The 27,692-nt window shown below is 50.4% G+C and overlaps 2 protein-coding genes across 4 annotated transcripts in view; one reads left to right on the forward strand and one right to left on the reverse strand.

Moving 5' to 3' along the window:
* MMS19 (MMS19 homolog, cytosolic iron-sulfur assembly component) overlaps positions 1–1,194 on the reverse strand; it is a 32,934-nt gene extending 31,740 nt beyond the window's left edge. For 2 of the 3 annotated variants that reach the window (XM_019797233.2, XM_011221996.3), the window contains exon 1: positions 1,038–1,194. In XM_019797233.2, the coding sequence (XP_019652792.2) occupies positions 1,038–1,149 (112 nt within the window). In that variant the 5' untranslated portion in view covers positions 1,150–1,194. The remainder of the gene's footprint in view (positions 1–1,037) is intronic. The other variant, XM_034663075.1, reaches the window with a different exon arrangement.
* Positions 1,195–1,409: 215 nt separating this feature from the next.
* Positions 1,410–27,692, forward strand: part of UBTD1 (ubiquitin domain containing 1) — a 53,092-nt gene continuing 26,809 nt past the window's right edge. The window contains exon 1 of the mRNA XM_002916979.4: positions 1,410–2,080. Coding sequence (XP_002917025.1) covers positions 2,011–2,080 — 70 coding nt within the window. The 5' untranslated portion in view covers positions 1,410–2,010. The remainder of the gene's footprint in view (positions 2,081–27,692) is intronic.

Consider the following 27,692-nt stretch of genomic DNA (forward strand, 5'->3'; position numbering starts at 1 on the left):
TCTTAAATAAATAAATAAATAAATAAATAAATAAATAAATAAAATCTTTAAAAAAAAAACCCCACAAAGGATTATACTTTCTCACAGATTCATTTCATTCATTTCTCACATATTCTAAAAGTTAATATGTCCAAGTTTCAAGAGAAATGTCTTTTACTTTTTCCCAAGCACCAAAACTTCCAAAAATAGACAAACTCATTTGCATTCACGAAATAATTTGGTATTCCATTACTTAAACAAATCTGAAGGCCTGCTAACACTCAACTTTTCAGATTTTTTTTTTCCTAAAAGAGTGAAATCTATGACTCCCAAGGAAATCTGGAATTCGTTTTATTCAAATCTTAGACAGGCTGTGAGAACTAAGAGATCCCTGAACCGGTCAAAAGCAGGAAACTGGAGATCTGGGGAAAATAAAAAAAACAAACACCACATAAAAAAGTCATGAAGCAAATTAATCAAGAACTTTACCAAGAAACGGAAGGAAAGTCTTGAGGAGCATACGCTGATACCTCAAACTGCCCCCCCCCGACTGGCTTCTTCCCTCCTCTCCTATGACAGCCAGTCAGAGATCGCGCCGCGCGGCCACTCCCAACATGCCACGCGACTAGAGCTGATGCCACCGAAGATGCTGCTTCTCACGTCAACCTCCGCCAAACAACGTGGTTTTGCGGCGGGAGTACCAGATTCTGGACTGTAGGACCTGGCTCTGAGTCCCAGCTGCCCCCCCCACCGATGTGCGAGTCTCTTGCCCTCTCCCGGCTTCAGTTTCCTCATCTGTGACTCGGTAATGACTCTCTAATCCCCGCTGGCGCACAGAGTGACTATCCACTAATATGAAGGGCATAAAAGCGCTTTAAGGAAGATGCAAGCGACTCTCAATTTGTTACGGCTCTTAAGCACGCGGTGCTCACAACAAGCCCCAGACCAATCTCTCAAAGTCACCGCTGTCCCTCACTCCCTTCCCGCCCGGCGGCCGTACTGAGGCCGCTCCCTCTTGTCGGCCCCATGCGGAAGCCGCGCGGCGCCGTCTGCCGTACCTGCAGCCACTTGGTCAGCGGGGCCCTCCTGCTGACCCATGACGAAGTCGTGCACGAGGCCCCACAGGGCGCCCGTAGGCGCCACCGCCTCCAGAGCGGCGGCGGCGGCCATAACGCAATCCAGAAACCGTGGGAGGGGAAGTGGGCGGTGGCACGGGACGGGCCTCTGAGCGCACGCGCCTCCTGAGCCAATCGTCTGGCCAAGGTTAAAGGGGCGGGGCGCTCCCTGGATCACGTGCCTGCCGGCTCCTGGCCCGGCAGTTCCAGGGAGGGATGGGACGGTCCCTCCCTGAGGGGCGGGGCTTGGAGTCAGGGCGGTGGCGCGGGCAGGGAAGACGGCTGCGGGGCACGCAGCCGGGGGCCGTTGAGGGCGAATAATTCCCGGCCCCGCTACCCGGGAGACGGGTGGCGGGGCGGGTACCTGGCTGGGTGGGGCCAAGGGGCGGTACACACCCTGGGGGAAGCCAATGAGAAAATCAGGCCCGGCCCGAGGGGGCGGTGCCGTCGGTCACATGCGCACCTGGGGCGGGCGGCGGCGGAGGCGCGGGCACCGAGAGCCGGCGGCTGGGAGCGGGGCCGGGCTGGGGCGGGGTTAGGCAGGTGAGTGACAGGCTCCGGGGGGCCGGCCCCAGCTGGGAGCCCCGAGCGAGCAGGGAGTAGCTGCGGCGGTGCCCGCCCCCTCTCTCCGCCCCTCCAGCGGAGCTGGTCTCCGGCCGGGCACCGTCGCGGGCCCCCCTGGCCCGGCCACCTGGGACTGTGCTGGGGAATCGGCCACCTCCCTCTCTCCCCTCGCCCGCAAAGTTTGTGGCAAAGCCGGCGCCCGGGCACAGCGCGCCCCTTGGGGGAGATCGAGGAGCGCCCGATGCCGGGAGGCAGGAGCCGTTGACCCGGGACGTCGCGGTCCGGGGCAGGAGCGCGAAGCAGCCGACAAGCCCGCCGCCTCCGGTGCATGGGGCCCGGCTAAAGAGCCAGCATGGGCAACTGCGTGGGGAGACAGCGCCGGGAGAGGCCGGCCGCCCCGGGACACCCCCGCAAGCGAGCAGGTAACGACGAGGGAGGGAGCAGGGCCACGGGCGCCTCGCCAGTTGTCCCCCTCCTCGCCCGAGCCCTGGGCTTCCCAAGCTACCTCCCACGGCTCCTGGCGCCTGGGTTTCCCAGATGGCTGCTCCTGAGCCAGACGGGGGCCCGCTTTCCAGCCTGGTGGCCGGGGGAGCTGAGTTGGGGCAACTGCGAGCGCTGACCCGGCTGCGAGCCCAACTCGCTCCAACTGGGAAGCTCCTAGTGGGGGTGGGGGCTGGGGCAGGAAATGTTTGCAGACCGCAGCGGGGCCGGCGGAGGGGAGGGGGCCCCGGGACCCGGGCGCCGCTGGCCTGGCAGCCGGGTCGGGGTCGGAGGCTGGCCCGTCGGGGCACGGCGCGGGCGGCCAGTCGTCCCCAGAACTCGGAGCGAGCGAGAACTGTCGCTCTTCCAGAGACTGTCTGTGTCATTATCGGGCTGCAGATCGTGTCTGCCGGAATCCAACTGGCAAAAGCAGCGCAGGACTCTGGGAAAGAAATCTTTATTTTTCCCGCAGGGCTTTTTAGAGCCTCCCGGCTGTCTGGAGTCTAGAAAAGGTGGGGTGTGGGGTGGGAATCGCGCTCGGGTTTGTTGGGATCCTTTCCAGCCTTGGGGATGGGATCTGCTCCCTAGTGATCCGCGAGGGCCAGACAGCGCCTTCTCACTTTCTTGGTACACTCCTCCTATACTGGCGCTTCGCCCTGGTAGGAGGTCTGGCGTTCGTTTCCCCGGGTCTTGTACTCACTTCCTTCTCTGAGGGTGTTGCAAGGACCTTCTGAGAATGATAAAAATCGTATACTTTAGAGTTCAAAGGGACCTTCAAAACTTGTCTGGAGTCCAGATAGACCTAACTCCTCCTGTCTGTGTAGAAGCCCAGATCCAGAGAGGTTGAACAACTTGCCCAAAGCCACACAGCTAGTTAGTAGTGCAGTTGGGGCTAGAACGCAGCCTCCTCTTACCCAATTGCCACATATTCCTTTATGTAAGAGGAGCCACAGGCATAGTTGTTAATGAAGTGGAAACTAGTTGGAATTTCCTGTGTCCTTTGACACTGAAGGTGTGTGGCTTGGGTTGTGGAAACTGGGAAGGAAGATGAGGGGAAACGTGGGGGAAGCAGAGAAGGATGTCTGTGTGGTGAACAGGATGACTTGTGGAAGAAGAAACATGTTTTTCTGGGGGTAGAGGGACGAGGTAAATTTAACGTTGAAAACATTTTGGCAACCGTGGCCATTCTGAGGAAAGTTGATTCTCAAACCCAAGGGCTTTCTTTCTTTCATTCATTCATTTATTCAACGAATATTTATTATTTATGTGCTCAGTTCACATGATTGATTTTGTAACATTTTTCACAGGTGACAACCTCTCATACTTGAAACTCTTCCCCCTTCCCTTCTCCACATTAGATTATCTGGTTTTTTTTTTCTCTGATCACTGCTGCTTACCATCACATCACCTCCTAGGTGTGGGCACACCCATGGTTCAGTTTGACTTTTTTTTTTTCTTCTTCTCATACTCCTTCACAGAGAAATTATACTCAGTCCCACAACTCTGTCCACTGGGAACACCCGTACACTGTATCTTCAACTATTACTTGTCGTACTCCAGACTCATATCAGTAAATGCCCACTGGACACTCTGAGGTAGTTATTCTTAGATTCAACACTTCTAAAACCAAGTTCTGCATCGCTCCCTTCCCCAGCTTCCCTTTACTCTCCCATTCTTGAAGCTGCCTAACTTTGTGCTTTGAAGATGTCTCTCTGCTGACTTTCTCTGCCTCCCAGCCAGTCAGCCCCTGGGACCTGCTGGTTCTTCCTTGGGAAGTTGTACAAAGCTGCTCCTTCCACTCTGCTTCACTCCCTTGTCATCTCAAGTTCACCCACCTCCCAGGCTGAAGTTAGTTCCCCACCAAAGACAAGTTCATCTTCAGTCATTCATCTGATACCTGCACATTGTGCCCCCCCCCGAAGATGTTTGTTAAATTAACCTGTTTCTCACCCCATAATTCTATGTTTAGGAATCTTTTTTTTTTAATGGAAAGTACTTTTTTAAAGTAAATTCTACACCCAGCATGGGGCTCGAACTCATAACCGCAAGATCATGCTCTACTGACTGAGCCAGCCAAATGCCCCTGTTTAGAAATCTTTTTGCACCTCTCCGCTTCTGTAAGAACTTTAACTTTCAAGGCTGTTCAGTTTGGTCTAGTTCTTTTTTAAGGCGTGATTTCTTTCTCTTCCCTGAATTAAGGCCACCAGTGTTTGCTCATTGCCATTTCTTTCCCCCTTCTTATCAAGAGCCTTTCTTCCTTTCAAGGTTTGCCTCAAATCCCATATCTTTCTAGAAACACCTTGCCTGACAATTCCAACTCCCCCCCCTTCTGAGAACTCCTGCAGACACATTATGCCACTTACTTAACAATTATCTACTCCATATTATTAGTCATTTCTTTGATGTTTACAGTCTTATATCAGCAATTACCCTGCAGACCTTGAAGACCTGGGTTCTGTCTTATCCTTGTGTGTCTGTCTCTCACACTCACTCATATAGCCATACACATATACACATGCTCATGCACACACACACACACACACACTCAGCACTTAGCACAATGACTTATACAGAGGAAGCACTCAATATTTGTTGATTTTAGAACATTAACCGGACTATATCCTAGCATCTGAATTTTTCATGTAAACAGTTAACTGAAGTATATATCTGCATTTCTTTACCTGCTAGTGTATCATTTTTTCAGTTCTGTAGGTCTTCCTATGAATAGCTTTATTCATAAAGTCCAAAGCCAAGGGGAACTCTGTAGGATGACAAGTTTGGTATGAGGGAAGAAATCCTTCTTAACTTCACAGCGTGCACCTGGCATTCCTGTAACATCTGCAGCTTACCCTTTGACAAAGACATAGTTTGATGTTGTAACACTAATGCCTAAAACTCCCCAGCTCCCTTGGTAACCTTTACCTTTCCTTTGCCACTGATGTAATGGGAAGAAACCATCAATAGAGAGCTAGAACCTGAATTCTAGTCCTGGGCCTGCAACTGGGTGACCCTGGGCAAGTCCTCAAACCTCTCTTGGATCACACTTCTAGTATCTCAGAAAGGGACAGGGTTGTACAAGATCATTAGAGCTGTTTCGTCATCTTCACAAAGACAACTGTTCAAAACTGCAAAGTTATTGAGTTGAAATCGTATGCCTTGTTATGTCACCCTTTGGCCTTAGTTCTGTCCTCCTAGTCACTTGGCAGGTAAAGCAGAGACATGACACCTGTTGGTCAGGCCATTTTGCGTTAGCCGATGTTTGTGATTATCATTCTTTTTTATTTTTTAACTGTTACTCGTAATGCATCCCCAGAAGAACTATGTTCCCCCTTCAGGTACTGGGTGGTCCTAGTATGCTTCAGAGAATACTTGGGGATTTACTCATGTGGGGGGCTCCCGCCACCCAGGACATATACCCTGAGTAGATCGATATCTCTGCCTCTCCCCCAGCCACCCCAGGGAGAAAGCGAGGTGGTAGAACAGGCAAGTCTCTTGCCCAGCTCCACCCTTTGAGAATGTGGCAGGGCTGAAACCCAAATATCTGACTCTGTGATGTGCCAGGCATATCCACTTACGTTCTGGAATCTCAGGCCCAGTGTGGACAGACCCAGGGCCCTGTTTTGAGCTGGTTGGGCTTGGCGCTGTGGTTGCAAGAGAGTCTGCTTCTCATTGTGTGGGCTGCTGTGGCTATTCTTGAGGGAGTAATTGGGCAACTTCTCCATTTGCCCAGTAAATATTTACTGAGAGCCAGGTACCTTGCTGGCTGCAAACAGATATGGTCCTTGGCCACATGGAGCCTACAGTTTAGGGGTGGAGGGAGTTAATAAACATATAGTCATGCAAATTACATGTGATCATACATGGAAATCCTGTATGATAAGACACACAATTATGTATTGCTATACGACTGGTGACTCCCACGTTTATAATTTCAGCCCATCCTCTTCAGCTCCAGCCTTGTATGTTCTGGTATTCACCACATTTGGCATCTAAAGGGCTTCTCAGTGTAACATGTCCAAAACAAAAGGAACCCTCACCCTTCACCCCTGCTCCTCCCAAAGTCTTCCTGTCTCAGTTAATGGTGATTTCGTCCTTCCAGTTGCCCAGGCCCCCAAAACTCTAGTCATCCCTGACACCTCCCTTTTCTCTCAATCCCACATCCATTTATTTTATTTTATTTTATTTTTTAAAGATTTTATTTATTTATTCGACAGAGATAGAGACAGCCAGTGAGAGAGGGAACGCAAGCAGGGAGTGGAAGAGGAAGAAGCAGGCTCCTAATGGAGGAGCCTGATGTGGGGGCTCGATCCCATAACGCCGGGATCACGCCCTGAGCCTAAGGCAGACGCTTAACCGCTGTGCCACCCAGGCGCCCCCACATCCATTTAATCAATCGATCCTATTGGCTTTGCCCCAAATATATCCAGAACCTGAGTTTCATCATCTGCACCGCTTTAGCCCTGGTCTAAGCTGCCGTGGGCCTCTTAACTGACCTTCCTGCTTCCTCCCTTGTCTCCCGACAGACTGTTTTCATCACAGCAGCCAGAGTGATGCTGCAAACTGTAAGTCAGATTTTGTTACTCCTTCGTTCCCTGTCTCATTCAGAGTCCTTGTGTTGGCCTACAAGACACGATATGATTTCACCAGCTTACATTTAAGCTGTCTTGTGCTCTTCATCCCGTTCCACCCCCTGATACCTGAATGGGTCTGTCCATTCCCTGCCTCCTCCACATCCCCTCAAACATTCCTCCTCAATCAAGCCCTTCCAGGTCATCCTTTGAAAACTCGGTCCCCTTCCCTATACTACTTGCTGTCAGCATTATCTACCCCCCTTCCCCGTTTTATTTTTCTCCATGGCAGTTACCATCATCTGGCATTGGCTGCCTCCCCTACTGCGTGCGGTCAGAGATTTTTATTTGTTTGCTCCCTGATACATAGAGCAATGCCTCGCATACAGTAGGTGCTTCATAAGTCTTTGTTGGATGAAGCTAGTGTGTGTAACGAGTGGGAAAGGTCTATAGAAAAGCAGGAATGAGCAGACCCGATGCTCTCTCATGTGAGGTGGATGTTCGGGCAGGCATCTCATAAGCGGACCGAAGCTGCAACTTCCCAGTGCTGTGTTCTGTTCCTGAGCCTGGCGTCTCCCTCACCCCAGGCCTGGATATGGTCTCAGATACCTGGGATAGAATTCCTTCCGGTTTGGGAGCCTCTTGCTAGGAGACACGGGGGCTAGAGCAGCAGAGCAGAGTCAAGTCCCCTATGAGGGTCCTAACTGGGCAATGGCACTTTCTTGACATTTTATAGCATTTAAATGCATCTGAGAATGGGTCCCTCTCCCAGATACACATGGTATTTGTAGTCATGGGGATGAGGTGGTCGAATAGACTGGAAAGCAGAAAGGTGGATTCCAGGCCTCTCTCTACTGAGCAACTTGCTGAGGAATTTTTAGAATCATAGCATTTTAGAGCTGAAAGGAACTTAAAGTTTTCTTTAACCTCTTTTTCTTTTCCAGCTATTAAAAAGAGAATAAAGGTATATCTACTCCCTGCCAAGTTCACAGAAATGTGGTGCAACCTATATAAATACTGCATGGGCTCCTTTAAGTTTTGAGTGTGTTGGGGTCAAGACATTGTGGGGGAAGTGCTCAAGGTCAAGTGTATTCAAAAGGGAAGAGGTCTAGTCTCTCTGCCCCTTTCCTGAGTGGTGATCTTGGGCAAGTCATTCGTTTCATGTTCAGTTGATCCTCTGTTTTAAAAAATGATAATATTTTCAGTTTACTTCAGAAAGATGTTACGGGGAATAAAATAAACTAACACTGTTTTTAAAATTACTTCCATGACGGTGTGGTCTGCTCACACGTGAGGTCCCAACCCAGATCCTCATCTGGCATTGACGGGAAATAAGGCCTTGGTTCTCTGCTTCTTCCTAATTGTGTATGTGACTTTGATCTGTCTGAGCCTCAGTTTCTCAGTTCGTACAATGGGATGACTGCTACCCCTGCCCACCTCCCGAGAGGTTCTAAGAATCAAGTGAGATCCTGGTTGAAAGGGGATTTTGTGAACTCATGAAGTTTCTATTATCCTAGCCACAGGATTTTTACACACAAAAACCATAGCCAGTGATTTTCCCCACCAGATCATTGAAGCTTACTCTTTTTTTAAAGAGCAAAACTATAAAAGAAACGTTTAAAAACTATTTTTGGATGGGAATCTTTCTGAAACGGATGATATGCTTCTAAAGTGTACCAAGCACGAATAACCTCCTCTTTGCGACTCAGGGGTGTTGAGTTCAGACTTGTATGTACAAAGCACCTGCTCAGTGGAGGTGGGGACCACAAAAGCTTCTTCTGTCCAAAGCCTTTATTTCTGAAAGAAGTGGGGTGAACTGGTGGCAAGCAGAAGGAAATTGGTGAGGGAGAGCCCATTCCACAGTGGCCCGCCTCAGGGTCCCAAGCAGCATTGGGGTGGGCAGGCTCTGATTCCTGTTCTAGGCTTTGGATGAGAACAGCGTCCTGACTGATCAGTAATTGTGTCTATGCCAGTGTGAGGCCTCCAGGCTTCTGAGACTGCAGGGCAGGGGGCCCCAAACTAAGCAGTGTCCGGCTGCTGTGCTTTCGGGGTTCACGTTTGCACCTATGATCTGTCTTCTCCCTGGTAGCAATCACTTCTTTTTTTTCCTCTCCCCACTTAAAGAAAATGTGGTTAGACATATATAACGTATACTCAGGTATATAGCTCTGTGCAGTAAGTACGTTCACGCTGCTGTGCAGCCATCACCACCACCCATCGCTGCAACTTTTTCATCCTCCCCAACGGAAACTCTGTCCCCATTAAACACAGACTCCTCATTCTTCTCTCCCCCAGCCCCTGGCACTGCCATTCTGCTTCCTGTCTCTGAATTTGACTTCTCTGAGTACCTCACATAAGTGGAATGAAGCAATATTTGAACTTCTGTGTTAGGCTTATTTCACTTAGCATAGTATCTTCAGGGTTCTTCCATGATGTCGCATGTGTCAGAATTCCCTTCCTTTTTAAGGCTGAATAGCTTTCCACACTTTGTTCATTCATCTGTCCATGGACATGTGGACTGCTTTCAGTTCTTTTGTCCATATATTCAGAAGTGGAATTGCTGGATCATATGTTCACTCTAGGTATAAGTTTTTTTTTTTTAAAGATTTTATTTATTTATTTGATAGAGAGAGAGACAGCCAGTGAGAGTGGGAACACAAGCAGGGGGAGTGGGAGAGGAAGAACCAGGCTCCCAGTGGAAGAACCTGATATGGGGCTCGATCCCAGAGCACCAGGATCACTCCTTGAGCTGAAGGCAGATGCCCAACGACTATGCCACCCAGGCGCCCCTAGGTATAAGTTTTTGAGGAATTGCCCGACTGTTTTCCTCAGCGGCCGTACCATTGTGCATTCCCTGCCCGCCCCCAGCAATGGACAAGGGTTCCAGATTGTTCACATCCAAACCAGTAATGCTTGTTATTTTCTGGTTTTTGTTTTGTTTCCTTGGTTTTTAAAATTTTATTTATTTAAAAAAATGTTTAAAGATTTTATTTATTTATTTGAGAGAGAGTAAGAGAGAGCATGAGCAGGGGGAGGAGCAGAGGGAGAAGCAGACTCCCCGCCACGCAGGGAGCTGGATGTGGGGCTTGATCCGGGACTCCGGATCATGACGTGAGCTGAAGGCAGATGCTTAACCGAGTGAGCCACCCAGGCACCCCTGCTTGGTTTTTTTAAAATATATTTTATTTATTTATTTGAGAGAAAGAGAACACAAGCAAGGGCAGAGGGAGAGGGAGAAGCAGACTTCCCGCTGATTGGGGAGCCAGATGTGGGGCTCAATCCCAGGACCCCAAGATCATGACCTGAGCCGAAGGCAGACACTTAACCGACTGAGCCACCCAGATACACCTGCTTGGTTTTGATAATAGCCATCCGGTTGGGTGTGAATGACACCTGATCATAGTGGTCACTTCTTGAGATTCCATCTACGGGGCTCAGATAGCAGGCCCCCCCCAATTCCTGGGGAAACGGATGGCTGGGATTATTTGAATTGTACCTAGAGAAAGAGTAGATGAGCTCATAGTGAAGCCTGAGGGGCCCCCAGGGAGGGAAGTACAGGAGCTTGGGTGGGTGGATTCTGTTGCATCTTGTCTGGTCAGTCAGAATTTGGCTTGCTTCTGGGTTTCTAACTAGGTGGTCGATGGCTGGGATGGATGGATGGATGGATGGATGGATGGATGGATGGATGGATGGATGGGCTTTCCAGTTAAACGAAGCAGGTCTGTGTTATTATGATTCATCGGGCTCCCAGAGAATGTTAACACTGTCTTACTTGGGGTGAGCACCAGTTTTTTTTTTTTAGCCCCTTTTGTGTGTGACAGATGCAGGATTGTGGTTCAGATGGGAGCATGTAGGATTGAGGGAATGACAGTGACATGGCTACGTGGTGAATTTGCTGCTCAAAGCCATGTGCTTCTCTCTGTTGGGGACAAGATCTCCCTGCTTCCTGAGCTCACAAGGAAGAGGGACCGAGCTCAGTGGTCATCCATACCTCTGACCATCGCCAGCCCCTCAACTCATGTCACTCATTGTCAGGAAGGGGGCTGGAGCATCTTCTGCAGGGTATGGGGTGGGGGGACGAGGATGGCTCCTCATTTGTACCTGTCTTCTCAGGAAGGCTGGCACCAAAGTCCAACCTAGGCAGCCAGCCAGTCACCAAGCAGGCTAGATCTTGTGTTTTTTTTTTCCCCCAAGATTTTATTTATTTATTTGACAGAGAGAGACAGCCAGCGAGAGAGGGAACACAAGCAGGGGGAGTGGGAGAGGAAGAAGCAGGCTCCCAGCGGAGGAGCCTGATGTGGGGCTTGATCCCAGAGCACCAGGATCATGCCCTGAGCCGAAGGCAGACGCTTAACGACTGAGCCACCCAGGCACCCCCAAGCAGCCTAGATCTTAGAGGACTCCGAGTTTCGTTGTTTTTAGGGCTGGCAGAGATACGCTTGGCAGCAGCTCACCTTTGGTTGGTGTTTACTGTGTGCCAGAAGCGTCACGTGCAGTATCTTGGCTAATCCTCACAACCGTCTTATGGGTGGACACTACTGTCACCTTTTTATGGATGAAGAAATTGAGCCCTAGAAAGGTAACGTCACCTGCCTAGGGGCATGCAGGTAAACAGCAAAGCCAGACTGGAACCCAAGCATTCTGATCTCGGAGCCTGAGCTTTTGGCTCTTATGTGGTGTGTCTTCGCCGGACAGGAGGAAGAGGACATGTGGTTTTCGTATTTAAAGTGTTTATTATTGAGCATCTTTAGGCACCTCGCTAGGCCTGTTCAGGCAATCATCTCATTTGTCCTCATTTTACCTATGGGAACATTCCTACCCTTTTTTACATATGGGAAAGCTGATAGTCAAGAGGATAAATTGATTGCTGGGGGTCCTGAGGCTGAGGAGAAAATTCTAGTGCTCAGAGCTCATTCTGTTGTGCTGCCTTCCCCCACCTTCATGAAAAGGAGCCGAAGTCCGCTATAAAGCTTGCAAAGCTCCAAGGACTGTAGCCACTCTGCTCCCTTCTCATTGCTGTTCCCTCCTCCTTTAATTTCCCAGCCCCCAAACTATAGCCTCTACACCTAGGAGCCACGTGAGTCCATTGTCCTGAATTAAGTGCTTGGCACTTAGTAGATACTCAGTAAATTTTTGTTGAATGTTGTTTGGGGGTGTGCTGGAAGCCGTAGAATCTCAGCCAAGATCGCATTCCTAAAGAGAAATACAAGTAGAATGCAAATACCATTGTTTCCTCCGTCTTCTCCCAGAATGAACTTCCACTTTCCGACTCCCAGGTGCCAGGGACTTGAAGAAAAGAATGCCCTAGCTCTGCAGACTTTGAATTATTCCCAAATTCCCAAGGGAAAAGAGGCACCCTTTTAGCAAAGTGCTTGCTGGATCAGGTGTCACTCTTTGTAATTAAAAAGACTAATGATTTCTTGCTTTCGTCAGCATTTTGCAGTTTTTAAAGTGATTTCACAAGTATTATACATGATTTGTTCCCCACAACCATCCTCTCAAGTAGGCAGGGCAGGAATCATTTTTCCTGTTTTATGGGTGAGGATACCGAGATGTAGTGAGGTTGCTAAACTGCCCAAGATTATCGACAAGTAAGTGGTAGAGAGGTAGAAGCCATAGGAGGTGATGGCTCTACTGCTTTCTCCCTGTGGTGAGAAAGCCTCAGGTTAAAGCCTCAGTTTCCACATCTGTAAGAATGGGGACAAGAGTAGGGCTACTTAGGGTAGTCAAGGACTCCATCACACAAGTGGTGATGTGTGTGAAGTGATGAGCACAGTGCCCACACCCAGCAAATGACAGGGGGTTGTTAATGGCAATAACCAAAGCCAAGTGTATTGTTACTTTGGGGACTTGTATTCTATTGACTCTTGGTCGGCACAGAGTGTTGGGAAGAGCAGAATGTAGCCTCCCCTGCCCCCACCTGGGAAATCTGCTTCGGGCCACTCTCTCGCCCTTCCCCTGGAGTCAGAGTGTATAGCAAGGGCTGACTATGAATTTCTTTCTTTTCTTTTCTTTTCTTCTTCTTCTTCTTCTTTTTTTTTTTTAGGATTTATTTATTTTACAGAGAGAGAGAGAGAGAGAAGTTCATACATGCACAGATGCATGCACGCAAGTGGGGGGAGGGGCAGAAGGAGAGAATCCCAAGCCGACTCCCCACTAAGTGGGGAGCCATCTCACAATCCTGAGACTGTGACCTGAGCTGAAAACCAAGACTTGGCTGCTTAACTGACTGAGCCACCCAGGTGCCCCCTGACCATGAATTTCTTTTGATTTGCAAAATCTAGGATCTTCCAAACAGGGCATTTATAAGATACCATTTTTCTTTTGGTAGCAGATAATTAGACAATATGACAAGTATTTTGTTCATTTACTATCCGTTTGCATTTTATTATTCCAACTCCTCCAGTTCATTAACTATGTAACCTTGGGCAAGTTATTTGAATTTTTGGGCCTCACTTTCCTCATCTGTAGAATGAAGATAACAGTACCTTCTTCTCTGTGGGGTTGTCATGAGGATTGAATGAGTTAATGCACATAACATCCTTAGAATGGTGCCTGGGACATATTAAAATACTCAGTAAATGGCAGTTACTATTACCACCATGCTTGGCACTGTAAGCCAGCTGTCCCCAACCTTCCTCTTCCCCCCCAAGTTGAGATGCAAGGCCAATGACGTTCCTACGCAAGACCTAGCTTCCGCTGTATACCCTGATTATCTATCATTCTTGTAATTCCACTCATTTATTCAGGAAAGCAAATCGGAAGCAAGTTGCGCAAGAGTGATATTATAGAGATAGCCTTGAATCTAGCTTCGTTTTTAAAAATGTGAACCGTTCACAAAAACTTGAGGACTCTTGTTAGTTAAAAATCTCTTGCCTCCCCCCGTACCCCCCCCCCCACCGCCATGTTCCGGCTGATTCCAGCAACACCCAGTGGCTACTTTTCTGGGCTGTCTGAAAACAAATACAAACATTTCTTGCTTGGTAGGTCAAGGCTGGGGAGTGCCCTCAGTTTGCCGTGGCTCATCTTCAGCTTGGCAGAACATCTCCGGGTCCGCTGGGGCTTCCTTCCTGGAGCCTGGCACATTTCTCTAACTCGAGCTGTCAACTGCAGACACCTCCTTCGTGAACTTTCTTGGAAAGTGATCAACATCCATGGCAGAGCCACTTTGCTGTGCTTGATACACAGGCCCCTGCAACTCGATTAAAAAACAGTTGTTTTATAGTTATTGTATGCTATTCTTTATTAAGCACCAACTGTGTGGCAGGCGCTGCAGTAGATATTTCACACACATCTCATCTAGTCTTCCTGATAATTCACTGAGAGCTTGTCCTCATTTTAGGGGAGAGGCTCAGGGATATTAACTATTGTGTGCAGGGCCACACAGTGAGAAATGGAAGATTTTGGATTCCAGACCACTGTTTTAGATTCCCAGCTCAGTGTGCCTTCCATGCAATACCTACCTCGTTGTCAATTTCAGCCAAGGGCTCACTGGGCCCTAAACAGGTATAGCTGGTTTATTGACATCATTGCCACCCATGAGTAGCAAATAGTCTGCTTCTGCCAGTTCTTGCACACCCTGAATGTGCCAGAAAGTGCACTTCATGGGAGAACCAAACCTTCATGCGTTTGTCCCCCCTGCCCCCTTCCCACCACCCCTTGCAATGTCTGTGAAACAGACCACACTGTCCTCTGTAAGATGGGATATCACACATGGCATTGATTTTTTTGCTTAGCTAATGCACCATGTTCCTCCAAAATAGACTGTCACGTGGCACGGGCGTTTTCGTTTCTCAAGACCTCACATCACTGAATCAGTACTGTTTATCATCATCATTGAAATCAGTACCATTTATTAACCTGCCATGCATGCATTCAGTACCCTACCAGGTCTTTGACACCAGCATCTTCCATTTTCACATCAGCCCTGTGAGGTAGGCATAATTCCATTTTCCAGAGGAGGAAACTGAGGCTCAGGGAGATTAAGACCCTTGCCCACAAAAGTGGAGGAACTGCTATTTGAATCCTAGTAGTGTATCCCAGGGACCTATATCTTAAGCACTATGGGAAACTGCCTCCAAATATTCAGTACTTGTCCTGGGCACTGGGTTAGGTGCCAGGCACAGCAGGAAGAGTTGGTTCCATTCCTCAAGGAGCTCACGGTATGATGGACTCAATAATACTGGAGCTTCTGTAATTAGGTTTCATTTTTTCCAAACCTGCTTCCTCCTGGCCACACCATAGTGAGCAGATCCATGGCATACAGTGCCAAGGGTCCACGGGGAGCTGGTGATGCTCTGCATAGTGGGGTTTATGCCCCTGATGTCTCTGTTTGCTCTTTGTCTTTCTTCCCTCTCTGCTGTCACGTCAGGTGCACAGAACCAAGCTCACCTAGGTCTTGTCTGGTGTGATATTCCTGTTTGTGGCCTGGCCCAGGACTGGCTGCTGAGGAGAAGGGAGGCCTTACTTGGCTGGGAACTTACTGCTACTATGGCTTTTTATAAGGCCCCAAATGATTTTTTTTTAAAAAACATGGTGCATGTACTGTTATCTGGGCCCTCTCCCTGAGGAACAGAATGGGTCAGTCTTTGGAGTCAATGGGCAAAAGGAGAGCTACACTGGGTCCTTTCATCTGCAGCCGACCCCTCCTGTTTGAATCTGAGCCTAGCTCTGTCCTGCTGTGACATGTGTCCCATAGAAGATCCAGGGCCTGAATGTCTGGTGTATTGCTGACCATTAAGTATTTTCACTGCAGCTTTAGGCAGAGGTGCTCAGCCTGCCACTTTTGACTGCACCACCCCTTGGGCATTTGTCTATGCCTGGGACTCTGGCCCACAGGAAGTGTCGAAGGAGAGATTTCAGCCTACTGGCCCTGTTCTCCATAGTCCAGCGCTAGTTTAGGTATGGATGGATGGGGACCTCTTTTATAGGCTGGGTCTGGGGCCTCTCAGGTTTTTTTAATTAATTAATTTATTTCTTTTCTTTTTAATTTTATTTATTTATTCGACAGAGATAGAGACAGCCAGCGAGAGAGGGAACACAAGCAGGGGGAGTGGGAGAGGAAAAGCAGGCTCATAGCAGAGGAGCCTGATGTGGGGCTTGATCCCATAACGCCGGGATCATGCCCTGAGCCGAAGGCAGACGCTTAACCGCTGTGCCACCCAGGCGCCCCAATTAATTTATTTCTTTTTAAGATTTTATTTATTTATTTCACGGTGGGGGGAGAGAGAATGAGAGAGCACACAAGCGTGAGCAGGGGGAGGGGCAGAGGGAGAAGCAGGCTCCCACTGAGCAGGGAGCCAGATGTGAGACTGGATCCCAAGACCCTGGGATCATGACTTGAGCTGAAGACAGATGCTTAACTGACTGAGCCACCCAGGCGCCCATGGGGCTTCTCAGTTTTAGAGATGAAGTGATCCCTTTTTCAAAAGCTGCGGGGTTGGTAGACATGTTCAGAATCTTTCTTTCCTTTTAGGAGAAGAGAATTGGCACTAATAAGGAATTCAGCTGGAGGAACTGGTCAGGGAGGTCAAGCCACTGGTCTCTGTTCTATACTGCACAGTCAGAAGTGGAGCTGGTATCATACCCAGGAAGTTTGATTCCATTTCTCTTGTCTTTCTTCCATCTTGCTTCATACCTGTGTACACATTATACATATATGTCTCATCATCCGTGACGGCTTCTGGCCAGTTTCTGGAGGGAGCAGAGACAAAGAAAGATATGGCACGATTTTAAGACATACAGTGTAGACAAGCGAGACAAAGGCAATGTGTAGATTCTTTAGCTAGAGTTGAGATGGGATAGGGCAATTATTAAGGGTAAGTGAGGAGAGTTGCAGGAGGGTTAGTGATTTGAGTAAGGAGTGCAGGTTGAAGAGAAGCAAGTAATATGGTTTTCCTTATTGTGGAAGTTGTGCTTATGTAAAAGGTGTGAACACCAGAAAGCCCACAGAAGAAAATCTCCTGCACACTCCCAGTACCCTGTGAGAGTCCCCATTCCCATTTGGTGTTCATCCTTCCTTGCTTTTGTATTTTTTTTAGGCAGCAGAATCAAATGGGCTGTGTACCCTAAGGTTAGGGAAGGTCTTGAATAGTGAACAGGGAGCTTAAATCAGAGGAGGCCTCTGCTGGTCCCTGCACATGGGGTACAGATGAATGATGGGCTTCAGGTGCCCACCATCTGTGAGCAGGCAGGACGGAAGCCTCTGATAAACCAGGGGCTCCCCCCACCCCAGACTTGGGACTCATTTTCATCATCCGCTGCACAGGAGTCTCCCATCTGCTCGTGGGGGTCAAGGGAAAGAATTTCTCCTGCGTTATCTGGAAAGCTTGCTCCCCGCCACCCCCCCCCAAGGGTACAGACTCTTCTTTTTCCTATTTACCATCCAGTTTCTTCAGCAGAGCTCTCTTCCCTGGAGTTGGGGATGCATAGCCAGTTTTGCCACACCACAAAGCGTTGCTGCTGCGTGAGGTCATTTCAGGGGAGAAACTATATATAGCGGAGGACTAGCATCAGGGCAGCTCCATACTGTTCGGGCTGCTTAACATTGCCCTTCCGCCTGTGTAGCCAGGGTGACCTCAGACTCCGCGCTGGCTAGTGGGCACCCCATTATGTCTTCAGTGCTCCCTCTGTGTTCCCTGGCCGGTGCTCACCCACACAGGACCGAGTTGTGGCCCTGCCCCAAGCCCGAGAGCCTTTAAGGGAACAGCCTTACCAGAGGGGCAGTGGGAAGAGTCCAGGGGCCGGAGTTCCCTCCCAGCTCCGCCGCTTGGCCCTCAGCTTGGTATATATAGCAAACAGGCACTGCCCTGGTTGACACCAGGGAGACTGGGACCCCACGAGATTCCACTGAAGTCGTGGGGTCCTGCAGAGCGCACAGTTTGAAAACTGCTAGGCAGGACCACCCTCTGGGGTCTCTTCCAGCCTTAGGATTCATGGGTCTGGCCTTGTGATGGTCTATGGCATGAATGACCCATCGGAAGGGGTGCAAACTTTGTGACCTCTTGGAAATTTTGATGGTTATCATGGGTAGACTGGGGGCATGCTATAGGGACAGAAATCTCGGGGAGAGTTGTTTCCAGGGGGGCAGATGGGGAAGCACAGAGTTTGTGGATGCAGTCTGACTTGCTGGCTACCATAGGCTGTTTTCTCTGGCCTGCTCCCACCTGCCTTTCCTTTCAGCACTGTTTTGTCCCGAAGAAGAGATGAAAATGAGGTTATGATGCACTTGAGGCAAGGAAAGTGCATTTAATTTAAGTTGCCTGGGGCTGAGTTTCACATTTTATATGTGAGTATTTGTAGAACACGGAGGTGCCTTTGGCGGAAATCAGAAAGCCAGGATCTGGGGCCAGCTTTCCTTCATTCAGCAAGTTTGTTTGTCGAGCACCTACTTTGTATTCCTGGAGAGGCGTAAGGGAGATCCCAGCTGTGTTAGTACCCCTTGATTGCGAGTCACAGAAACCAACGGAATCTAGCTTAAACAAAAAAGGTGATTTATTGTAGCGTTTCCGGGGGGGGGCAGTGCTCAGGACCCCACAGCAGGATTGCTTCCTGGCCTTAAGCAGGAACTGGAAAAACCCCATTAGAATCTTTTTCCCCTCGACTCCATGTCTCCTTCAGCTTCCTCTCTCCACAGCCCATACAGTTGCAAGTGTTCGTGCAATAGTCCCAGCCACACTCTGAAGGACTCAGCTATCCCAGCCCCAAGTCCAGATTCCCAGGAGAGCATGTCCAGTTGGCCCAGCTTGGTCCACTCAGCTCCAGCCAGGGAGTGGGGGTCACATGTGACAAAACCTGTCTGGGAGTGGCCACTCCTGACCCCTTGTAGACTCGAGGCAGCTCCAGAAGAGGGGAACTTCTGAGCTGCATCCCTAGCTCTGACACTGGCGGGTCTTCCAGGCCTTGGTGAGGAGCTCTGGTCCCAGGGAGGGGAGCCAGGCACAGGTGGAACACCTACCAGCCATCCGGGAGACCAAGAGGCGACCCTTGGCAGAGCCTGCTTGTGGCCAAGTATACGGCTCCTCCAGTTGGGGCTGTCACGAGGGGACAGGGCTCCCCGAGCTGGTATGGACAATGTTCCACACAGAGCAGAGGCCCCTCCAGGTTAGCTCAGGGAGAAAAGGTTTGCTGGCAGGATCGTGGCCAGGCAGTTGTCCTCATGGGAGCTGGGGCTGGAGAGCAGTCAGGAATGGAGGCGGCTCTGTCTTTTGGGGGCTGGTGGCCTCTCTGCTTTCATCTGAGCATCTGCTCTTGGCTTTACTCTCCGTAGAGCCAGCCTTCTCTTATTCATCTGCTTGTTCCATGACTGAGCACACCAATGCCGAGTTCTGGCAGCCTGTGGATTGACTTCTCTGGGTCACGGGGCCACCCAGGTACAGGCCACAGGTGCAGGGCCTGATCACACAGGATTTGAGGCTGCCCCTTTCAGGGCTTTGGGTGGGACAGGCATTAAGAAACAGTCTCCTGCAGTCAGCGGATGCTTATGGGCACTGGAGAGTGGAGCCTCAAAGATGGAAAAGAGGAGGGGCTTGGGAAGGCACACCAGCCTAAGCTCAAGCAAAGATGCAGGGAGGGGCTGGGGGCAGGTGTGTGCTTTGGGGAGGGAGCAGTAAGAGGTCAGGCCTGAAAGGCCCCTTCAGAGCCGAACTGTGGGGCAGGGGTGTGGAAGTGATGGGGAGCCACTGAGAATGCGTGAGCAGAGGGATGTCGGGGACCCGAGAGGGCACTCTACTCTGGCCTCAAAGGATGAAGAGGATGGCTAAGGAAGGGCCGGGGCAGGACAGAAGACAGAAGCCAGCTAGGACGCTGGCAGAGCTCAGGCAGGTGGGGAAGCCCTGCTGGCATGTCAGCAGTGGAAGTGCCAGGAATACGGAAGCCCCTTTGAAGAGAGAGTTTAGGGGTGACAGGTTGGCTGAAGCAGAGGGAGGGCGCAAGATGGGGCAGGCAGGGAACGGGGAGCATTGGGGAAGGCCCAGCAACACGGGTGTGGGGAGGGCCGGCTCTTTGAAGGAGAAATTGTTAGCCAGCCTTCCGCAGCAGTGCTGCTCGAGTGCTTATTGTCGAGATTGGGAGAACTGAGGATATTTAAAGCAGAAAGGGAAGTCACAGGGTAAAGGAGGAGACTTCTGAAGAATGGGTCCCAGACTCACCAGCTCTGCTTCTCAGGAACTCTGGCCCTGCCCATGTTGCCTCAGCTTCCTCATCTTCAAAATGGGAACAATATCTGCCCAGTCCCCTCCTAGTGTTGTAGGGAAGGTCAAAGGTTATGTACATGACCATGCTTTGTGCTCAGGAAAGTCTCACGCAGATGCAGGCTGCCTTGTGACAATTGCTGCTTGTGTGACAGCCTGCACGGTGACCCCCCTGGGGGGGTCAGGGAGCCTTCCTTCCTGGACCTGGAACGACGTGACCTGATGCGAGCTCCCCACAGCCATCCCAGACTCCCTGACTCCAAATCAGGGTTAGTGTTGAGAACAGAGCCTTTCTGGAACTTGAGTCTGGGGGTACGTGGATGACTGATTCGGGCTAGGAAGAGTTCACCCCCACTGACTTCCAGCATTCCCCTGATGGATGCTGTGTGTGTATGTAGAGCCCGAGCCCAAGGGGCAGTCCTGAAGCTGAGAGAGAGAGAGAAAAGAGGCAGTTGGGGAAGGGCATGGTTCTGGGCGGGCTTAACTCATGCACATTTCAGAGTGGAACTGCAAGGGGAATTCTCCCCTGGGGGCGCCTTCTGGGCCTCTTCCCTATGGGGAAATCCACGGAGCACTTGTTTCAGAGTTCCCAGGAAAAGGGGAAATGAAACCTGCATCCTGTTTTGCCTCCAGCCTAGGGAAGAGGACCCAGATGGTGAAGGTCACTGGTGGCAGTATCCTAACACTGGCTGAAATCCTGGGGCCTGCTGAGTTGGGGGAACAGAGCTTGAGGAGGGGACCCGAGGTCAACCCGGGTGAGAGCCTGTGGCCTTCCTGTTCTGTGCCAACCTTTCTTCACCCAGTAGCGCCCAGCAGCTTGGTTCTTTCTTCCCAGCTGCCCCTCCCTCCGAATTGGCCCAGCTTCCCCCTACTGCCCATATCCTGTGATCTTCCTGGCTTCCTTCTGGCTCACCTGCAGCTTCTAGTCTTGGGGAAGGGAGCTTCCTGTGCCCACCCATCTTTGGTTTGGGTCTTTCACCCCAGGCTTTCTCTTCCTCCCCCTCCAGCCCCTTTGACTATTTCCGGTCGTTTCCCTCCCGCAGAGCCCCTGCTGGAGTCGCCTGCTCCCCCCACCCCAAGCCAGACTCTGTATTCTGCTGCCAGCTCCGTTCCAACCCAGGCCCCTTGGAGTATTACTTTTCCAAAAATGCAGCAGCTGTGCATTTTGCTGGCCCACCCAACTGTTCTTGTCCTTGACCACAGAGGTCATATCATTTGTGACAATAAATAGGAAACAAGAATGAGAGGGTTGCCAGGTGCCTCTGGACTGCCCTTCCAGCTGCCTGCATTCCTGCTGGGAAACAATAATAGTAATCCAAATAATAAAGCTAACATTTATAAATACATTCTGTGTTCAGTTATCAGTTTCCAGATGCTGTGCCAAACATTTTACACATGTTATCTCATTTAATCTTCATACTGACCCGATGAGGTGAGTTGAATTGTCATCCTCTCACAGTTAAGGAAAATCTGACATTACCAGCGAGTAAGTGACAGAACAAGACCAGAATTCATGTGGGTCTGATGCCCATGCCCATCTCTTTCCTGGGACGATGTGTCTGCCTCCGACTGGAGGAGGAGAGGTGCTATGGAGCCAGGGATCCCCACTTAGGTTCTTCTGTCCTCCAGTTGCCTGTTGCAACTAATAACTAGTCCATAGAAGGAAGCCTTGTGGTGTCTTTTTCAGAGCTGTGCTTTGTTTTTCTTTTCTCCATACCCCGAACAATGAAAAGACCTTCAGATGGTAGGGGTGTTAGTATTTCTCTTTGCTGTGGACTCCCCCAGACCAATGTCCCATTTTGCATCTGAGAAAATGTCTTCCTCATCTTAATTGGACATTGTCCCAACAAAGGAGCTTCAAAACTAGAAGTAAATAGCCTAATCTCTCGACTTTCCATCTGATGCTCTTCCCACCAATCCTGTTGCCATTCTGTTCTGAGAGTGCTAGAAATATGCCCCAAAGGTTCCTCTTCTACACATTCTTTATTGACTTAGAACATTTCTACTCTTTGCGGTAGGCCTTTTGTGTTCTATTCTTGTCCATGAGTGGCGATTGTCAATGGGAAAGAGAAAGAGAAAAAGAATCAAAATCTCTGGGGATTAGGGTATATATGAGGTTAGAAAAAGCATATTCAGTATCATAATCACATTTAGGTTTATCAGAAATATATTGTTTTTATTTTTTTTTAAAGATTTTATTTATTTATTTGACAGAGAGAGACAGCCAGCGAGAGAGGGAACACAAGCAGGGGGAGTGGGAGAGGAAGAAGCAGGCTCATAGCGGAGGAGCCTGATGTGGGGCTCGATCCCAGAACGCCGGGATCACGCCCTGAGCCGAAGGCAGACGCTTAACCGCTGTGCCACCCAGGCGCCCCAGAAATACATTGTTTTTAAAGCGTAAACTATTGAAAGTGGAGTTTGACCAAACTTTTGCCTGATGTGATAGTAATTCTCAAGTTAGGTAGGGGTGTGTATATGAAGGCTGTGTGGGGAGTGTGCTTAAAAAGTCTGAGGAACACGGTTGTCCAATAGGAGACTGCAGGACCTGTCCTTCTGTGTCCTGCGGTCCTATTGTATTTACTAGAGGGCTCTCAGGATGGTGCACATGAAATGGGGGCGTCCTCCCTGTTTTGTCTTAGTTGAACCAAACCCTCTTAGGGCTCTGGGTGGCCTACGCAATGGCCTCGCCACTCACTTCCTGCAGTATGCCGGATGAAGGTGATGCGTAGTGTAGAGGCCTGGTCCTGGAGAGTTCAATTCTAATCCGATGTGCATACTGCCATAAAGCTCAGATGTGCATTGAGTTTCTATATGCCAGGCCCCATGCTGGGCCCAGGGTATGCAGCTGCACAAAACAGATGTGGCCCTTGCTCTTAGGGCCCACAGAGTAGTGGGCAAATAGATCATGTTCAAAGAATAAAAATGTAATACGTGCTATCAAGGAGAGAAGAGGGGAATTATGAGGTAGGAAGAATGAATTATTTTGGGATATAGGATCAAAAAGACATCCCTGAAAAAGATACCTAAGCTGTCCCTGAGGGCTGAATGAGACCGAGGTAGCTACGTTGGTCTCATGTGGCTTCACCCTTAGCCAGAGCTATTGGCTGGCCCATGTGACACCTTTAGGTGAATCAGAAAAAGATGCCTGCCCTGGGCAGAGGCAACCCCACCAGGACCCACCACTGGTGAGTGAACACAAGCCAGGTCTCAGCCTCCACTGCCCTCTGGTCCTGGTGCGCATGTGCGCAGTGCAGCCCAAGACGGGTCCTTACCCAAGCTGAGTAAAGGGAACTGCATGTGTGAAGGCCATTGGACAGAAAAGAGCTTGAGGCCTTCCAAGAAAGGAAAGAAACCACTGAAAGCAGCAAGTGGCCAACTCCGCTTCCCTCCCCCTGTAAGGAGAAAGGAGAAGGAGGCCATGTTTGGAGTCTGGAGCTGCTAGGCCTGCCAGCAAACTCTCATCATCTGGCTTCATTGGGGCTGTAGCTGGTGAGTGTCTGCTCTGACTTTTCCATTGTACGTGTCCCTTCTGCAGTGGCCCAGGAAGACAGAAGGAGGGAGTTCTGGGGGAAGCTGGGCCAGAGATCGAGGCGCAGGTCCTGCCAGCTTCCATTCAGCCTCCCCAAGACAAGTGCCTACTTTGTGCCGTATTCTGTGCTAATCTTGTAAATTTGGAACATCATGGACTTTTCACCATTTTCTTTGTCTTCTCTCCTGAGACACACAACCTTTCATTCCACAGGTAGGGATACTGGACTCACATGGAAATGATGGCTAGTAAAGGGAGACTCTGCTGGTGGCGGGGGGAGCTCTGCCTGCCTTAGAGAGGGTAGCGGGGCATGCTTGCAGAAGTGGCATTCAAGTTCAGTTCTAGACGTGTGTGGACCACTGATATGTGGAGTAAGCAAAACTCTCTGCTCTTGGAGGGAGAGGTCATATGTTGTTGAGCATTGAGTTTGCAGTGCTTAGCATGATGCCTCACTCATTGTAGGTGCTCAGCCCAATTTGGAGGCAGAACAGTCCTCTCCAGCATCTCTCCAGGAAGGCTGTCTGAATTCTAACCCAGGTTTTCTGTCACGTTGCACAGGGTCTGCCATTGTGCCACAGCAGCCTAGTGACAGAGCAACTAAGGGATGTTTGGGGAACTTGAAATCATGTCTTGAGGAACTGGGACTACTTAACAAGAAAACACAAGGCATAGGAAGATCAGGAAGATGATCTCTGAAGAACTGTGGTCCTGATATTACTGCCATATGCTGAGACTCTCCTGTGTGCCAGGTGTATGCTGGGGGCTTCACATACCTGATCTCATTTAGTCTGCACAGTAACCCAAAGGGGAGAATAGTATCATCTCTATTTAATAAAGGAGGGAACTGGGGTTTAGATCAGATGATCCACCCAAGATCACCTACTTGGGATTTCGAATGGGTCCCTCTGGCTCCCAAACTCATAACCGCGGAGAGATTTTAACTACTGCACAGTGTTGCCTGGAGCTTTTGTCATGTAATTCAGAAGATAGAGCTGGCACTCCCGGGTAGAAGCTCCAGGGAGGTCATTTTTTTGTTCCCCATAAGGGCGATTTCTCTTCCTAAAGGAGAGCAGCCTGAAACTAGAAGGGGCTGCCCTTGGAGAGCCCAGCTTCTACTAGAGGACCCCCTGACCCCAGTGGGATCTGGTGGGTGCAAAAGTCGAAGCTCCCCTGCCCTAGCCTGGTAGGGGTTTTTTCTGAATGAGCTGTGAGGTCCACCCTCAGCCAAGCACAGACAGCACCATCCACATTTCCTGCATCATCCTGGCCCAGATCTTTTGCATCCTGTTTCCTTGTTCTCCCTGAAGTCCCAGCAACAGGGCTGGGTCCATCTTACCTCCATGAGGAGCTGGGCAGCAGCGTTGCCTGGCCCCCTTTGGAATGGACTGCACACCCCACCTGGCCAGGTCTCTGGAGCCTGGCCTAGAGGCCGGCACTTGGGTGGGTTTCAGGAGAGGGCAGACTGGGGTAGGTGCGCTTACTCTGGGCTCCTTGGGGCTACAGAGGTTTGCAAAACTGTACTGATTGTCCTTTGACTTTTGCTTTGCCTCACTGACTTCCCGTGGCCACACGGCTGGCTCCAGGATGCAGTGGAGTGCTATAGGGTTCTAGAGCCCCTGTCCCAACATCAAGTAAGCTGATGTGGGTGCGAGCCCTTTCGTAAACCACAGAAGACTGTCAACGGTCAGAGCAGCCTGACAACTGACTGGCGTTGAACCCTGTAGGACATCCATGGGATGGTCCATCAGAGTCAGCGCACATGGCAGGACATTAGTGCTGGGAGAGCTGGAAAGGTGGCGGGGTCCGGCCGCCTACCCAGCGTGGGGTTGCTCCACTCGGCACCCTGCAGGGGGTCGGCCAGGTTTTCCTTGAGCAAGGCTAGCTTTTGATGGCGCTCACGAGGAGACCGTCCTTCCTTGCATGGGCCTGGCCCTCCCTGGAGCACATTCCTTGTGCTGCCGTGCTGTCCCTCGCAATGGACGTCTGCGCTCAGGGGGCTTGGCTGAGTCCAGCCGGGCCTCCTTTGTGTCTCCCACCTGCTGGTCCTGCAGGAGCAGGTCTGCTGCCCTTTTGTGAAGTTTTCCTGTTTCTGTTCCTGGGATCTGAGTCAGCGACAAGCATTGGTGACCCTTCTTACAGTGTGGTGAATGTCAAAGAGAGGGTGTGGGCCTTGCCTGGGTCATCCCAAATGTGTGGCCAGGCAGGAAACACAACCCCAGAGATGCTCAATCTTGTCCTTCACTGCTTAGATGCATTTTGCCTCTTTCCTGACCTCAAGCCTGTTTTACAACAAGATTCTGTGAGCGCTTTCTGAACAGCAAGGTCAAAGCTTTTGGCTTTCTTCCTCTTTAGAACATACCTGGCTGGTAGGGTGAGGGTGAGGATGGACAGGCAGGAGCCATATGGTGCCAGAAACGGGACATAGCAGCTCGGAGGCAGGATCTGGAGGGGGGCCAGGGGATGACGGCTTAGTGTCTCTGCTGCCAGGGGCTGGGGCCACCCCGGTGACTCCTTCCTAATTCTCCTTTAGAGGACTTTCACCTCCCTGTCTCTTTCCTTTTTCTGCTTTTCCTGTTTTTCTTCTTGTGAGGCACCCCTGAGCTGTTCTGCCTTCCAGCTCTGCCCACCTGGAGATTCCCAGATCTGAAGCTTTAGCGGCCTTCCCCCCTCATCTTTCTTTAAAGCATCTTCTCCTTCAGGGCTCGGCAGCCATACCTGCTGCTTCAGAGCAGCTCCCGCCTGCACCTGGGAGCTTTAACATGGGAGCCCCAACCGGACCCTCCAGATGCCTGCCTGCTAGCCTGCCCAGAACATTTAATTGGCCCTTGCAGTGGGTGACATGTTACTGCACAGGGACATTTCACGACAGTGCCTTAATCCTGACGGATAAGTCCAGCGGTAGAAATTTTATGCAATTTGGCAGGCCAACAAGGAGGATGTCTGGGGGTAATATCAGGAGACTGGCGTTCGTGGAGTACCTGCCACATACATCCTGTCATTTATCCTTGCAGCGGCCCTATGCGGTAGCATCATCTGTTGTCCTGATTTGAGAACTAAAACTTGCTTAGAGTCACAGGGCGGGTTAATGGGTGGGGTCAGCGTTCGAATCTTCTGCCTGGCTCCCAAGCCTGAGCCCCTCCCCTGGTCTGTGCTCGCCCTCTGTGGGGCCTCTGCCTTCTTCACTGTTTCTTCGCTGGTGATGGTTGTAGGAAGTGGGGTAGAGCTGTCAAGGGCTGGTTGAGCCCAGCAGAGCTGGGATGGCTGGGCAGATGATTCGGGGACCTGGGGGGCTGGGGGAAGGCACTGGCTATCTCCCGCCCTCATACCTTCTGGTTGGGTGTGACTTGGTGCGTATCCAGAAGTGGAGTGAAGGAGAGATGGTGCTGGGTGTAGCAGCCCCAGAATTATGGCAGGACTGTTGATCTGTGGGGGCCCTCAAGCTTCCCTGGTTCCTTGGTTTCTTCATGGGAGGTGGTGTCGGTGAGATGATGCCCCCACCTCCTGGGCCACGTCCTTCCCCATTTCTCTCATTCATTCTCTTCTTTCTCCCTGTAGCAGCCAGCAGGGTGAGTGTGAGGAAACCCACAGAGGGTCTAAAACAGGCATGTGTGTGCATTTGGTTTTACATCCCTTAAACCCTTTCTTACCCACAGGAATCAGCCTTTTATTATTATTTTTTTAAAGATTTTATTTGTTTATTTGACACAGTGAGGGAGAGAGCACAAGCAGGGGGAAGGGCAGAGAGAGAGGGAGGAACAAGGAACCTGAGAAGTCAGGCTTTCAGACCTTGAGGACCAGCTTTGTCTTTCATGTCCCTCTCACGGGCTCTGCTGCTGCCTTTTCCTGCTCTCGTTACAGTGCTCTTCCACCCGTCTGTGGGTTCTGGCACGTTCCTTGTAGAACTTTTGCCCTGCTTTGTACAATGGCTTCATCTTGCCTCCTCTCCTGACCCTGCTGGATCTTAGTGGGTTGGCTGGGAGTCAGCACTCCCCATTCCCTGGTAAGCACTGAGAAAAGTGTTTGAGGACAGTGCAGACTTATGTCCCATTGCTGTGCAGGAGCGCATTCAGTAATGTAAGGCTGTATATTGCTGTGAAAAGGGACCTAATGATGCAGTGGCTTAAAGAATGAGAATGGATTTTTCTGGCTCACGTAATGGCCCTGACATCCCTGACCTGAACAGACCATGTGAGGGGCTGCTCTGCTGCTTGTGGTGGTTCCGGTACCCAGTCCCTTTGGGTTTTCAGTCCATCACAGGGCATTGCAT

The sequence above is a fragment of the Ailuropoda melanoleuca genome, chromosome 6 (genome assembly GCF_002007445.2).
Source record: "Ailuropoda melanoleuca isolate Jingjing chromosome 6, ASM200744v2, whole genome shotgun sequence".
In the NCBI taxonomy this organism is placed as follows: domain Eukaryota; kingdom Metazoa; phylum Chordata; class Mammalia; order Carnivora; family Ursidae; genus Ailuropoda; species Ailuropoda melanoleuca.